This window comes from Oryctolagus cuniculus, chromosome 17 (assembly GCF_051225735.1).
Source record: "Oryctolagus cuniculus isolate XC-2025 breed Fujian yellow rabbit chromosome 17, ASM5122573v1, whole genome shotgun sequence".
Lineage (NCBI taxonomy): Eukaryota > Metazoa > Chordata > Mammalia > Lagomorpha > Leporidae > Oryctolagus > Oryctolagus cuniculus.
The window spans coordinates 33091035-33106841 of NC_142883.1; the positions used below are offsets into that span (position 1 = coordinate 33091035).

At 51.2% G+C, this 15807-nt stretch overlaps 1 protein-coding gene across 36 annotated transcripts in view; it reads left to right on the forward strand.

The window, feature by feature from the left end:
- MSI2 (musashi RNA binding protein 2) overlaps positions 1-15807 on the forward strand; it is a 398378-nt gene that overhangs the window by 331031 nt on the left and 51540 nt on the right. For all 36 annotated transcript variants that reach the window (XR_016224418.1, XR_016224415.1, XR_016224417.1 and 33 more), the window contains one exon: positions 8086-8200. Coding sequence is in view for 32 of the 36 variants with exons in the window: in XM_089318616.1 (XP_089174742.1) it covers positions 8086-8200 (115 nt within the window). In the remaining 4 variants the exon portion in view is untranslated. The remainder of the gene's footprint in view (positions 1-8085; positions 8201-15807) is intronic.

Consider the following 15807-nt stretch of genomic DNA (forward strand, 5'->3'; position numbering starts at 1 on the left):
CCTGTGCACTCATGCTGGCGTGAGTCCATCCTGGCCCTGGGCACACAGCATCACTCGAGGGAGTCAGAGCTTGGGAACGTGTGTCAGAACTGAGAAGGGGTGATGCCCTGTGTGTCTGTCTCACAGGGCCTGCCTCTCTCCGCAGCTCTCTCTGGTGGGTGCCGGTGTGCATGCCACCCCCTCAGCTCATTACTCCGGAAGCTTCCATCTCCAGCTCTCATTCAACAGCTGTCTGCCGACAGGGCCAGCTTCCTGGTGTGAGGCCTGGGCAGTCACGTGAACTCAAACTGCTTTCGCACCCTGCTCTTGCCGTGGGCGTATTGTGGCACAAAGACCCCTCCCCCTCACTCTGCAGTGGGCCCCGCGTGTTCTGGTAGCCGGGCCTGGGCCAGGCACGATGGGTGCAGCCTGGTAGGACCGTGCAGGCTGCACTGAAGGAGCTTGCGCTGTGTGTGTTTCCTTGCTCTGCAGCTTCCTTCGAGGGACAGGTCTGCTCTGAAACCTTAGAAACCTGCAGGAGCCCCAGGAAGGAGCCATGGGTCTTCATTTGAAAGTCATCCCCTCTTCCCTTTTCTGTTTCCCTTGACGGCCCTCGGGGCCTAATAGCCAGAGGAAGTGTTCTGCTCGAGACTGCAGAGAAGCAGTGTTAGCCTGGAATCAACCAGACTGGCAGCGAGGGGCCCAGCTAGTCTTGGGCAAGACCAGGCAGACCCCTGGGATCTGTAAGGAAGATACCCACGGAGGAAGCTGCAGGACTCCTGCCCCGAGCCCTCGCTGCCTTCCCCTGCTCCGGCCAGCCACGTGGTCAGACCTCTGGCCCAGACTGCCCTCTGAGCACAGGGGGTTTTATCCTGTGCAGTGGGCCTCCCTGCCCTGGGGGGGAGGTGTGGTTTCAGACTACACCAGAGCTGCAGTCCCTGTCTGCAGACAACAGAGCTTCCTTGTCCTGGGCGCTCCTCCGGGGGCCCAGGGGCAGGGCTTGGGTTTCCCTCGGGCCCCCAAGGCCACAGGCTGACTGGGGCCATCTGTGTACAGATGAGCATGTGTCCATCCTAGCAGTGAGGTTACAGGGCCAGTGCAGCCACTTCGAGTCCCTGCAGGAAGACTGTCCCCACAGAAGCACAGCACCTTCTCGGGAAGTTGATGTGAAGCATCACCCCCACCTTCCTGTTAGAGAGGGCAGTGCAAGACCCACCCCCCTGGCATGACTGTAGGGCCGTGACTGTAGGCAGACCTGGGTTCAATCCCTAGGATTCAAAGCCCCCAGCCCACTGCACACAGCCTGGGTCTGCACCGCACACGCGGTATCTGAAGTCTGGGCCTCAGTTTCCCATTCTAGGACTTGAGCATGTCGCTGTAAATTGGATGCATTGATAAACTAGGAAGAGGGAAGGTAGATGAAAGTATCATATCAGTGTTAGATGTCTGAAGACTAGAAACTGTGCCCTCTGTCTAGAAACACACACCATGATGTATGCAACTCACTCTTACACAGAAAAAGGGTACGTAGAGATACGGGCACAGAATGTGTGCAGGTGATGAGGAAGCAGAGGCAGTGTCAGCGCAGGGTGAATCTGGGTAGAGGAGCCACAGGTGTTTTTTTGTGCCATCCTCGTGGCTTTTCTGTATGTTTGAGATGATGTCTGCATAAAAAGAAGCAGCAAGCCTCCTGGCTGGGCTGCTTGGGATGCTATGGGAAGAGGAACCCCACCCCCAACAAGTACCCAAGCGTTCGTGCCCCCAGGTGCAGCCACCACTGCACCCAGCCTTTGCCATGACCTCTGGAGGAGCCAACTGCGCCTTGGGTACCTGTCCCAGAGTTCGAGAGGTTCCTCTGGGTCATTATTCTGAACTTGTAATGTGAGGACTCCCAGGGAGCCACACCCTCCCCTGTTTGTCTTGCAAAGCAGCATATTTGGAGAATGAAATTCTAAAACACCTCCCAGTTGTCTCATGGGGGTGGGAGGGGTCACACTCCTGGTACTTGGGGCCTGGTGTGCCTTTGCTTTGTGGCTTTGTCAGCTGTGCGTCGTGGAAATGGCGACCTAGTCTCTCTGGTGTGTGAGCCGCTGGTCACAGGTGGCCCCCGAGGCAGTCTTAGAAGCACAAGTCCATGTGGCATGGCCTGCAAGCTCTCCCGGCCCTCCAGTCTGTTTGCTTTCATCTGGCAGGCTGTGTGGGAAGCCATTGGTGCAGGAGACTCAGGGCTGGGACTTGGAGGATTTCCTTCCCCGAGCCTTGGCCCATCCCAAGGCTGCCCTGTCGAGAGCACTCGAAGGAGCTTTGCCTTTGGGTGTGGGGTGGTGAGCCTTTACCATAAATGAGGTCTCAGCAGAAGGTGCCAAAGTAGCTGCAGCGAGAGGCCTGGTCACCGTGAGCCCCACAGTGGAGACCCAGCGAGGCCTTTGCAGGGCTGCAATGGAAGGGTGCTCCCCTCCCCTGCCCCCTGTCCCACCATGAGAGCAGCCCTCAGTACCTGAGAGCACAGCCAGCCAAGTGCCAAGGTGCACAGGGCCTACCTGCTCTCTGCTCATCCAGAGGTGGTCCCTACAGCCTAGGCTTCCGGCCCATCCCCCACTGGATGTGGGCTGCCCAGGGGCCCCGGCAGAATGTGGTGGAGGAAGCGGCGCCGTTTAATCCCTGAGCTAGGTTAAAAGGAGCCCATGTTGCAGCTTTTGCTGGAGGCTCCAGGGATGCTCCTGTTGGGACATCTGTCTTGGAGCATAGCATGCTCACAGTGAGAGGACCACAAGCTGTGAAGAAGCCGTGGTCCCGCCCAGCTGCACCAGCACTGACCTCCAGCCTGGCCACGGCTTTCTTTGGCTCCAGTCCCAGCCACCCCCATGAGGGCTGAGCGGGAGCCCAGCAGGGTGCAGAGCCTTGAGGCAGAGTGGGCCCCTCAATACGAGAGTGGTTTGTTACATAGTGGTTGGCATCTGGGACATGGTGTGAGGCCACCTGACCCAAGTTCATGGCCAGGGCCGTGGAAATAGACTAGTTTCTCTCATGTGGGTTCTGCCTTTAACCCCGGTTGCCAGGCCAAGCTCTCTGGCTTGTACAGGGGCGGGGGGGGGGGGGGGGGGCGGGTCATGGGGTTGGGTGACCCAAATACGGTGGAACCCAAAAGGCTCTGGAGGCTGACACAGCAGGAGTGCGGGCAGTGGATGTGCGAGTGCTTGCATCAGTGTGAAGAGAACAACAGAGTGAGGGCTCGGGCAGGGAGAGATGTGCCTTACTTATCCCCATATTCCCCAGCGCCTAGGCACATGGACTCTCCAGGAGCAGGGGACTGCGTGGGCAAAGCCTCCTGGTTCTGTGAAGTTTTCCCAGAAGCCTTCAGCACAGACCAGACTGGGCTCCCTCCAGCCACTGTTGTCTTTCCCTGCTGATCAAATGCCCAGGCCAGGTCAGGATTCCCCAGAGAGTGCATACACCATGGCCCATGGCCTTGGGGAGCCCTCACCATTGACAGGTGGGCGGCTGACTGAGCCCTCACAGTTCCCACTGCCCACCGCACCTGGCAAAGACAAAGCAGAATGAAACGGTGCTGCCAGCCTTGTTCAGCGAGAGGCAGAGTAGGTGGGTTTGTTTAAAATACTCCCATTACAGTCAGTTAACCTTTATGTTCCCTAAATGAAAATTGTATAAACCTGAAATTTTCGTTGATCATGTTGCCTAGGAACAGGCAGCAGGTTTTCCTAAGACAATGCCATAGATTGTCACCAATAGGGCTATTAGAAAGTGAGCCGGTTAGCGATATTATTCCCCATCCTGGTGTTGCCTTGGGTAATTATCTGTCTGCCTGTACAGGGCACGCCTATCTTCCCAGACTCCGGCAGGTTCATGCAAATGAGGCGTCACAGCCTGCCTCCCTCCTGGCCCCTGTGATGGAGGCCTGGGGTCCTGGGCCAGTTGTCACCCCTGGAAGCCCATGGTGGATGGATTTATTTCTGTTTAATCACCTTCGCCCCCTGCTTGTCATGATGGTGACTCTCAGAGCCCTACCACTGACTGTTACATCATCTTAAGAAAAGCAGAAAACTTGGGAAATAAATAACGGCAAAACGCGCAATGAAAATTAAAAACACAAAGTAGCTCTAAGACAACTTTAGGATGTCCTTTTTAGTATTTTTTCTTTATATGATATCTACGTGTGTACATATGCATACATACATTCATGTTTTTCTTTATATGGTATGTTTATTTTTGAAAAGGTCTCTGTAACTTGCTTTTTTCCTCTTGTAGTGAGGGTGACAAGCTGTCCTGGTTTGCCTGGGCTGAGAAGTTTCTCAGGACTGATCTATGTCATTATTGACATGCTTTTCCATAGCTCCACAGTGTACAACCACTGTGGATGAACTCTGTTCAGCTTGGGGTATAGGCATTTGCTGTAGCCGTTAAGACGCTGCTTGGTTGGCCGGCGCCGTGCCTCAATAAGCTAATCCTCCACCTGCGGCGCCGGCACACCAGGTTCTAGTCCCGGTCAGGGTGCTGGATTCTGTCCTGGTCGCTCCTCTTCTTGTCCAGCTCTCTGTTGTGGCCTGGGAGTGAGGTGGAGGATAGCCCAAGTCCTTGGGCCCTGCACCCACATGGGAGACCAGGAGAAGCACCTGACTCCTGGCTTCGGATCAGCACAGTGCACCGGCCACAGCAGCCATTGGAGGGTGAACCAACGGAAAAGGAAGACCTTTCTCTCTGTCTCTCTCTCTCTCTCTCACTGTCCACTCTACCTGTCAAAAATAAATAAATAAATAATAATAATTAAAAAAGACGCTGCTTGGGCTGCCCACACCCTATATCAGAATGCCTGAGTTGAAGTCTCAGCTCTACTTCTGATCCAGCTCCCTGCTAATGTGCCTGGGATAGCAGCAGAGGGTGGCCCAAGTGTTTGGGCCCCTGCACCTATGTGGGAGACCCAAAAGAAGCTCCTGCTCCTGGCTTCGGTCTGGCCCAACCTAGCTATTACAGCCATTTGAGGAGTGAACCATTTGGGGAAGATCTCTTATGGTGTTTCTCTCTCTCCTTCTCTCTCTGTAACTCTGCCCTTCAAGTAAATTTTTTAAAAACAAATTTAAAAAAATTATAATTAATGCTGTGGTGAATAACTTCAACCATATGTTCTTGCAGAATAAATTCCTACAAGTAAGAGTAAGATTATTAGGTCACAGGATATATACATGGCATTTGCTGTGTTAGCAAATATATCAAGAAAAATATATACCAATATGAAAAACATATGCCAGTTTCTACCCCTCCCCCATCCCTCCAAGGCCCCTTACAGCAAACAGTACTTTCATCACTGTCTGTGTGATAGGTGAAAAATACGTCTTATCCCACATGGGGACTGTGTGTGCACATCAGCCATTTGTAAATTGCCTGTTTCTGTCTCCTACCCATTTCTTTTTCAGGAACCTCATCTCTTGCCCTTTAGTCTTTAAAAGTCCTTACAGGGCAGGCATTGAGGCACAGAAGGTTAAGCTGATAAGGCTTGTGATGCCCCCATCCCATATCAGAGTGCCAGTGCGAGTCCCAGCTCTGCTTCAGCTCCAACTTCCTGCTAACGCATCCTGCGATGGCTCAGAGGATGGCCCAAGTACTTGGGCCTCTGCCACCCATGTGTGAGACGTGGACAGAGTTCCTTGCTCCTGGCTTTGGCCTGGCCCAGCCCTGGCTATTACAAGCATCTTGGGAGTAAGCAAGTGGATAGAAAATCGATCTCTCTACCCACCTCATGCCTTTCAAGTAGATGAAAAATGAAAATAAGCAAGAATAAACATTTTAAAAAGATAAGCTCCCTTTAAAAAAATTAAAACCTCTTGTATTAACCATATCAGTCATTAATATTGAGCTATTTTTCCCGTTTTTTAAGACATTTGTGATTATCATTCTTTTTTTTTTTAAAGGTTTTATTCATTTATTTATTTGCAAGATAGAGTTACAGAGAGAGAGGGAGAGACAGAGAAAGGTCTTCGATCTGGTGGTTCACTCCCCAAACCGCCACAACAGTCAGATCTGGGCCAATTCGAAGCCAGGAGCCAGGAGCTTCTTCTGGGTCTCCCACGTGGATGCAGGGGCCCAAGCACTTGGGCCATCCTCCACTGCTTTCCCAGGCTATAGCAGAGAGCTGGATCGGAGGAGGAGCAGCCAGGACTCAAACCAGCGCCCATATGAGATGCTGGCCCTACAGGCAGAGGATTAACCTGTGCCACAGCACTGGCCCCCGATTATCATTCTTTAAAGTGTAAGAGTAATAGAAGGGTATTTGTGGGAAATGGAATTAAAAGGTAAGTTTATTTGGGAACAGAGATTTTTGAAATCAGTGCATATGAAGAGTTTCCAAAAAGTTTGTGGCAATGTGTATTATGAAAAAATTGTGTATGGATTTCAAATGTCTTGTGCCAAAATAATCTTAACATTTAATTCCACCTCTCCATAAACTCCCAGAAGTACCTGCAGACCTGTTATCTGGGGTCTTTGAAAAAGAGATTTGCCATTTTTGATAGGTATCTCCCTAAGCTTGGTCACTAAAATACTTTCAAAAGTATTTGGGATGAGAGATTTCTCCAAAATGGCTAACTCACATAGGTCCCTTTTGGAAACAGTGGACACTGTACACATTTTTAACTTTGCCTTGGTGTCTCCGACACGCTGTAAACAGTAGTAATTTTCTGTGTTACGGTGCTACCTTCAGCAGCTGTTGCCCTACGAAGAGCTTTTGCTTCTGAGCCGTATGCCCTGACTGCTTTTTAAATAAGATACCTGGTTTTTGTGTCTCTCCCGTCACTACCAGGCTGTCACACCATCACTTTGGCTGCCGTAAGCATTCCTGCCTTCCCCCACCACATCCTGTCTTCATCAGCAGTGCTTGCTAAATTTATCTGTAAACCAGAAGTCAGTGAGTGCTGAGCGAGAATTTGAGGTGCTGGAGTCGGACGGTGCAGGCCGCGGGGTTACTTTTTCCCCCAGGCTTGTATCGCGTGGGGTTGAGGTGGTTCAGTAAGGGCCTCTGGGGGGTGTGAGTGCAATAGGCTTCAGGCATTTGGGAGGCAGAAGAGAAAGAGGAAAGATTCGCAGGCACTTGCAGATGCGGCTGCACAGTGAGGCCCCGCAGTACAGATGGACAGCGTCGGTGTTTAATCCTCTTACTGCTCTCAGGAGCGGGGTGGCGTAGGCTTTGTGCAAGTGGCTTCTCTGACCTAGAAATTGTAAAGATCTGGCTTCTAGGCCAGCACCTGCGGGGCGCGGCTTTCCACGTGTAACCCAGGCCTCTGATGCTCAGTTTGCTCGTCTGTGATGGGGAGCTACAACTAAATGGCCTATTTTATTTATTTTTATGTATTTCTTGGAGACAGAGAGACAGACAAAAGAGCTCCCACCTGCTGGTTCACTCCCCAGATGGCTGCAACAAGAAGGGCTGGGCCAAGGCCAAAGGCAGGAGCCTGGAGCACAATCCATGGCTCCTATGTGGGAGGCAGGACCCCAATCGCTTGGGCCGTCACTGCTGCCTCCCAGGGACTGCAGCAGTAGGAAGCTGGAGTCAGGAGCCAAAAGCCAGGCCCTCCAGCGTGGGACACAGGTGTGCTAACCCGCATCTTAACCACTAGGCCAAATGCCGGGCCCTGGCTTGTCTGCGTCAGAATCACACGGCCTCATGTGAAGTCGTTGGCCCAAAGGGTTGTCAGAGGAACTTGTAAAGAGCCAAGCAGCGGCAAGGGATTGTTGTTGTTGTTGTCATTGTTGTTGTTGTTCACAGCCGCCTCCAGCAGCCCTCAGCTGCCTCCTTAGCCATGCTGCTTCCGCACAGGCCTCAGTCTGAGCCCGACCTCCGTGTGTGTCCCCCCCTTACGTCCTTGCCGTCCTTCCAGAACCCAATTTCATCCTTGTAGGTTTTTCCGCAGCAAGATTTGCACAAGTGGCGTGTTTTCTTAAATATTTATTTTGCAGGCCATTTACTCAGCACGGCTATTTTTACAGTGAGTAAGGAGCAAGGCTAAAAATAACTTAGCCCATAACCAGATCAGTCCTGCATTTGACATTTGCGGGGAATTCATTTGCATCTCATTTGTTCTCCTTTCTGTTTAACAGGTAGAATGTAAGAAAGCACAGCCTAAGGAAGTCATGTTCCCACCTGGGACGAGAGGCCGGGCCCGGGGACTGCCTTACACCATGGACGCATTCATGCTGGGCATGGGGATGCTTGGTAGGTCGGGGCGGGAGCCCAGGGGTGGCGGCGGACGGGAGGGCAGGGGACACCTGGACGCCCCCTGGTCATGCGCCATTGAACTAGCTGCTTGAAATGCCTAAGCCTCAGTTTCCTTTTCTGCACTTAAGGATGACAGTTCTCCTCTTTCTAAGACCATTGTGATGATTACATGAACTCACACATATGTAGTCACACACACACACACAGAAAGGGACATAAAAGTTCGTGGAAACATGGAATTGAAAGGTAAGTTTAGGTGCAAAAAATGTTAAGCCATGCATGGTTTATTCATGATAGGCGTTGTCCATGGGCTTTTGGACCCTGTGTGTGTGTGTGTGTGTGTGTGTGTACGCATACAAGTATTTGTCTTCCCTCATGCCTGGCTCAGAGGTTACTTGGTACTGTTTCATCTACTCTGAAGAAGGGAAGCTCTCCCTAGGCCTCCGCCTCCTGGGCTGGTGACCTCTGACCCCAGGCTGGCTTAACTTGGGAGGCTAAGGCTATGTTTTCTAAAACTTGGGCGAGGAGGGGGGAAGTCCTGAGGGTGGGCGATAATCCTGTCTATTTAAATGATTAACATTTTTCTCTTGGGATATCAAAATTTGCATTTAAATGGATGTTTTAAATAGGCTGTTTTACTCTTTATTTGCAAAAAAAAAAAAAAAGATAAAAGACAAAGTGTGTTTGTTCTGACTAAAAATGATCTCTCCTGGCTTTTAGAGAAATTGAGTTGCATGTTATGCCCCCTTCCTCAAAGGTATCTCTGTCCACCCTGCGTAGATAATTGAAAATCTCACCGCTTAAATGGCATGAAAGATGGGGAGAGCGGCAGAGATGCGCGATGGTGCGGTCGCAGCAATAATTAGAAATCTCAAGGCGAGAGAACGGTGTTTTAGTGCAAGTTATTGTGTGTCGGGAAAATACTAATTAAATGGGATAAATGGTAGTTAATGGTGAAATTCCATTCAGGCACATGAGCTGTCTGGTGTTAATGGGTTTTCATTCGGTTTGGCTGCGAGTCTCTCTTCCATATTGTTTGATAAGCTCTTTATGTGTTTTCAGATCTGCTGTTTAAATCATTCCTGGCTTCATTTTAAATGTATGAAACTTTGCCTGGTCTTACAAAGAATTGTGTCTACATGCTTGTCTTGTGGAAATAGCAGGGGCAGGTAAAGCTATTTGTAGGGACTTCAGAAAATGGAGCAAGACAGCACGAGGATCTGAAAAATGGCCGGAGTGTTCATTCTTCTCAAATTAACTTCTGTGGTTTAACAGTTTCAAAGAATACTCTGATTCTAATTCTTCAAAAATTGGGGAGATGATTCTAAAACTTAGGTGGAAGAAGAAACCCATGAGAACATTTTTTAAAAAGGGGAATGAGAAGAGTAGTTCTATCCTATACCAGAACATAAAACAAAGCGATAGTAATTAAAACAGTATGGTACACAGGAATGTATCTGTTGATAGAAAGCATTAAACAGTCTAAATATATATATAGATATATATGGATATGTGTATATCCATATACATATCGGATATACATATATACATATATATGGATATATATATATATTCATATAAAAGATTTATTCAAAAGGCAGAATAACAGAGAGAGGGAGAGACAGACAGAACCTCTCCTCCAATCTGGGATGCTTGGCATCACAAGCAGATTAACCCCCTATGTCACAAAGCTGGCTCCTAAACTAAATATAAGTACCTGCCATTATTATTTTTAAATGATTTGAAAAAATCAGAATGACTACATGGCTGACCATAAAGAATAACTTACTGGTCTTTATGTTGCATATCAAAAGAAACTCTACCAGAATTAATAGCTTTAAATGTTGAAGTCAAACCTGCAAGAAACAGGGCTCACCTCCTTGCTACGTGCTGGCTTTTGGCTTCTTGGATTTAACATGGGTGTCACAGCCCTCAGATGTAAAGTGGCAGACTTTCCAGGATCCAGGGTTCAGGAAGTGCCCTAGCTCTGCCTTTGCACCCTAGGAAGAATGAGCCAGTTTGCATCTGGGCAGAGAGCTATGGAGTGAAGCCAGCTTGGCTCATGTGCACGGGCACAGCTGTGTTCAACATCCCAAACTCCTAGCACCCAAGCCTGGATCCCTACACACAGGAGCACCCACTGGTTTCCTAATGTGAGCCATGGCAGGAGTGGGGGCAGGAGACATTCACTAGGCAATGGTCTCTGAGCACTGGCTGCCTGCCCAGCCCAGGCAGGACCGGCCCCATGTGACAGCTCATCACGCCGATACTTAATTGATCACAGTAGCGCTGCAGGGGCTCTTAGGAGCATGGGGAAGCAGGGCACCCCTCCTGGTGGAAGTTCATTTCATCAGGAAGGAGAAGGTTGTGCAAGCCAGGAGCCTTCCATTCACAAGGAGCAGCCTCGGGAAGGGACAGTCTAATCATGGGAGGCCAAGAGGCTCCAAGGCTGGCTGGGCAGCCAGTGGCCCCCTTCTGAAAGCACCTGCTGAGGTGACAGGGGATGTGCGTGGTCCCTGGGCTTCTGCAGCTGCCACCTGCCTGTCTCCTGCTTACTGGGAGATGGAGATGGGATGCGGTCCAGGTGCTTACTCGTCTGCCTGATACTTCCCAGTCCTCCAGCACTCCTGGCTGTGACTTCCTGGGCCATGGCAAAGAAGTGATTGTTAGTTAAAAATATCGTAGTTCATCCTTGAGTTATACCAGCCCCACCCCTGCCCCACTGCTTAAGGCTTTTGCCTACAGTAACTCTGGTTGAGACAGAGACCCCATCCAGTCCACCCCTAGGATGAACAGGTCTTCCCTCTCCCCCAAAAGAAGAAAGAGAGTGCTTTGGATGGAATTGATGGTGCCAGCCCTGGCTACAGCAGGCCTTCAGCAAGGGAGGGCAGGGTCCAGGGAAGAGAGCTCAGGACTTCAGCTGTGTGGCTTGGGGCAGGTAGCTTAGCCTCTCTGTTCTTCCTTGACCCCATCCATGGCGTAATGATCTCGCTTCGTGGAGTTGTTGGAGGATAAATGGAAACATGTGTTGTCTGGAAGATGCTGTCTTTTGTCAGATCTAGGATGCAATGGCTACTAAGACACAGTCTTGGTGTGCCATTCAGAAAGGACAAGATGTGCTGTGAATTATGTTGTAGGAAGCTCCCTCATCACATTGACTGGAGATAAGTCCCACTTTCAGAAATGCTCAAGTGAGGAAAAGTGTGTGACGTGAATCAACAAGATCCAGTAATGGGAGCAACAGCAAAGCAGGCTCCCTGGGCAGATCATCCACCGTGTAGGTGTCCGACACCCTACCACTGCCCCTGGCCGAGAACCTGGGTAGACCCATGAATGAGACCCGTGCTGTGGCCTAGGCAGCCCCTCCTGCATTCAGGGCCCTTGGATCATCCTTGAGTTGTGGCCACCCACAAAGATCCGTATGCTGGGCTCCAGGCCACATCTGCCCCAAGCCCTCCCGGATTCCCCAGCCTCTACGGGATCCAGGTGGCTGCTGAGCTTGGTCTCCACAGAGGTCCCAAGGGTGTCCCCAGCCACAGGCCAGCTCAGCCTAAGCAAAAGAGAGGAGTCAGGCCTAGAGCACTCAGGGAATGGAGTCATGGGCTCAAGGTCTGGGTGTCTGTTGTCCCCCAGCCAGGCCTCCATCCCCTGCGAGCCTTCCCCGGTGCACTCCCGTGAGCTCCCTGGCTGCCATCGTTTTGCCCATTGGCACAGCCGGGCACGGGGGCCTGTGGAATCTCTGGGCTAGGACACCACCATGTGGCATGCTGTGACTGAAGCCCTTGGCTCCATCATCTGATTCTACTTCCCTCTCGTTAGTGGGCCTCTTCCCTCCAAAGTGGCCATGTGGCACTGGCAGAGCCTTAGTCCTCTGGTGAGATGACCTGACATCAGTCCTGGGACCACTGCCATTGTCGCCAATGATAATTTGGCTGATGAACTTGGCTCCAGTAGAAAAACATTTTTTAGCAGTGTATTAATGAATGAAATAAGGTTTCAGTGGTTAAATTTTTATTGCTGAAAGAGCAGAAAATTAGTAGCACTTCTAGGGATTTTTTTTTTTAATTCAGACCATAAACCATTAAAATGTTAATATTCGTTCACCAAGTATTTGCTGAGTACTTACTAAGGGGCAGGTGTTGTCCTACACTCCAAGGATGCGGCAGAGAGCAGGCCCTCTGCTCTCGGAGCTGTCACTCCAGCAAGGGGTCTGAGACAGTCCACAGGGTGCACCGGAAGGGACGTTGGGCACCTTGGAGCTAATTTCTAAGCATCCTGTAAGATTTCCTACGTACTTTCGGAGGGCTCATCAAAGGAAGCTGCTGAGTGTCTAGTTGCCAAGTTGCTCTGTTTTGATCTCTCTGGATATGGCTGCAAATATCCCTGGGGAAAACCTACACCTGTTTTGATCCTAGCTTTCCCAGTCTTTGCTAGGATCATAGAAGAATCAGTCCAATGGGAATTCCTTAAGGAAGCAGGAGAGAAGATGAGGGTTTATCCTGAAACTAGGTCTCCTCCCTTTGACCCAGACAAAACCCAAATCAACTGAAACCCTTACAGCAGGTGTTTTTGTAGCTTCGTGGGGTTCATTGCCTTGCCACGTGGGAGCCAAGAATCTACCCTGTCCAGCTGCCTGCAGTAGAATCTGTAGTTTTGCTTTATGAAGGCAGACTTCATAAAAGCAAACGCATGATGATCGTTGATATATTTGATTGCCGTGAGCTCTCTCTGCCCTCCGCCACATTGCCCCAAGCCTTTACCCCTGCTGGCCTCATGGGCTCATGCTGCTTATTTAACACCATGGTGGAGAAACGGCACACTGCTACGGCCTTGCAGGAGCACTTCACACTGGCGGGCCAGGAAATGAGAGGTTCTGACCAGTTGAGGCACTGGAGCCAAGAGCATTCTTATTTTTTCTTTCTTTCTTTTTTTTATTTTTCTTTTTTATTTCTTTGAAAGGCAGTGACAGAGAGAAAAAGGTCTTCCATCTGCTGGTTCACTCCCCAGATGGCTGCAGTGGCTAAGGCTGGGCCAGGCCAACACCAGCAGCCAGATTGGGCTCAGCTTGGGCCATCCTCCGCTGTTTTCCCAGGCCATTAGCAGTGAGCTGGATCGGAAGTAGAGCAGATGGGACTCAAACTGGCAGCCACGCGGGATGCCGGCACTGCAGGCAGCAGCGTAACCCACTACGCCACAGCACCAGCCCCCAAAAGCATTCTTAACTGTGCTCTCCTGAGAAGCCCCCATGAAATCCTGACCCAGCAGTCCTCAGCTTTAATCCCCTCTGAAATGAAAGTTAAAAAAAATTAAAGATTTAAAAATGAAGCCAGTCCTTGTTGAGAAGACCTGTGAGAAGAACGGGCTGGCTGGCACTAACAGACCAGAAGGAGGTGGAGTGGATCTTAGAACCGTGCCTCTAGAGACACGTTTTTCATTGCCCATGAGGTCTGTCCTTCCCAACAGTGCTGCTTGGGGTGTTCCCAGGGAAGGCCTCACTGGCTTGGCTGTTTCCTGGTGACCAGAGAAGACTCGGAATTCCAATCTTCATTGTCACTCAGGGCAGCAAGGCCACCGAACTGCAGGGGTGAGAGAGCCCTGCGTGCACCTGTTCGTGTGGTTGCCCCGGCCGCATTGCACGCCAGCTGGTAAGCACTGCACCCACGGCTTACACCACTGAGGAACCCAGATTCTCCTTGGAGCTCACTGTCATTCAGTTTAAATTGGACAGCACAGTCTGGAGGGGAGCCCTGAAGCTCAGGCTGGTCCTGGGGGCAGGCGCCTTTGTAGACTTCGGCCTGTGTGTCCTTCCCAGGAAGAGCTCTTGGGCTTGGTGTTTTGTCTGTTTGCAGAAGGCGTGGAGCTGACGCGGTGCCCCAGGCAACGCTCTGCATGTCACAGAGCAGCTGTGTCACACGCTGGCGGCTCCCTGGGTAAACAGCCCTTCTCTCTTGTCTCTTTCAAGTCAGGGGCCTGGTGGGAGCAGTTTTCCGTGACTCTGAGTGGCTGCGTCACAGGCCCTGAGGGAGGATGAGTCACGGACCTGTCTCCAATGCAGACATCTCAAGGGCTGGAGCAAAGACCCAGAACCTCAATTCTGAGAACCCCACCAGCATCCCCAGAATGGGGCCCAGAAAGAGCTCACTGGCAGACCCAGATTCTGATGACGGTGTCTGAAGTTTGCTCCCACGATAGAAGAACCAGGTCTGTGAGGAAGGGGCCCTGCCAGGCAAAAGCTAGATTCTTTTTTTTTCAGTTTAGTGACAAGAGATAATTACTGTGGGATTGATCAGGCATCCAGAGTACTGGAGCAAAGAAATTGTGCAGTGGCCAGCGCAGGAGGGGCCCAGCTGCTAGTGGAAGCGGTGGCCGGGTCACCCCAGCGTAACGTGGCGTGATGGAGCGTCCACGTGGGTCTGCTGTAATGCGCTATTGATATGCAGCCAGCCAATTTCCCCCGTGTGGCTGGGGCTGCGAGCTGTTGGAGCAGAGCTGGGCTGCACAGCAGCAAATGAAGAGGAAAATTGAAGTAATGTTGTATTATAAATTTATAATTTCATCTGCCTGACCTAGAAGATGTTCTGTGATGGGGAGTGGAGATGAGATCCCCCGCTCTGGCCCGTGCTGCCTTCTCATTTTCCTCATCCAGGAGACATGGATGTCTCCGAGAAGAGTGGGGTGAGGCCCAAAGCCGGGGTGAACTTCATCACACTTTTCTTCCTTGTTGAAGACTCTCAGGTCTGGCTGGAAGGGTACAGTCGTGTCATCCTGGCCGCCTGCGTGCTGGGAGGACTGGCCATTCCGCTGTGCCATGCTGAGGGAGGGGCACACACTTGCTGTCTTATTACTACTAAAATATGTAAGATTCCAGCTCTGGGGCTAGGGGCGAAGGAGCCATTTTCGGCAGTGAAGCCCCTAGGCAGCGGTGATTTGGCCGCTTGTGTATAATCCGTATATCGATATTGTTGAAATAATGGTCTAAGAGATCTAGTGCTGAAAAGGCCTGACTTGAAAGCAGGTGATTAATTTGGAGGTGTATTGAGCCACCCAGCCATGAAGCAAACAGCAAGGAAGGAGCCAGAGCGCATGTGGCCCTTGAAGATGTCCGGGTCCCAGGCGCTGTTTGCTCCCCTTCCACTCCTCTCCCCATGAGGGACCTGCACCCAGCGTCCCCCTGGGCTCTTCAGTTCTCAGTTGGTGCAGAGCTGCTGAGTAATTCTGTCTTGCCTGGGCAACCCTCTCCAGAGAGATCGCCCGTCTGGGCAATGGAGCCGGTGTCGGGCCCTGTTGAAGTTGACAGGGCAGCTGGCAGGGCTTTCACTGTGACTGCGGACTTGGGAAGGCTCTGGCTGAACCAGGGAGAGGAGCGCCAGCTGGTCTCTGGGGAATCTGGGAAATCCCTGCTTGGAGGGTCCTGCAAGACTTCCACGGGCAGAGAGACACAGCTCCGAGAGAACAGGGAAGACCCCTGTCTTAGATCAGGTCAATGGGAGCAAAGCCCCATAGACTTGGGTGGTTTACAGTGCTGGAGGCCGGGAAGGCCAAGAGGAAGCACTGGCAGATCTGCAGCTGACGGGGGCCTGCGTCCGTATGGGGGATGCCCTCTC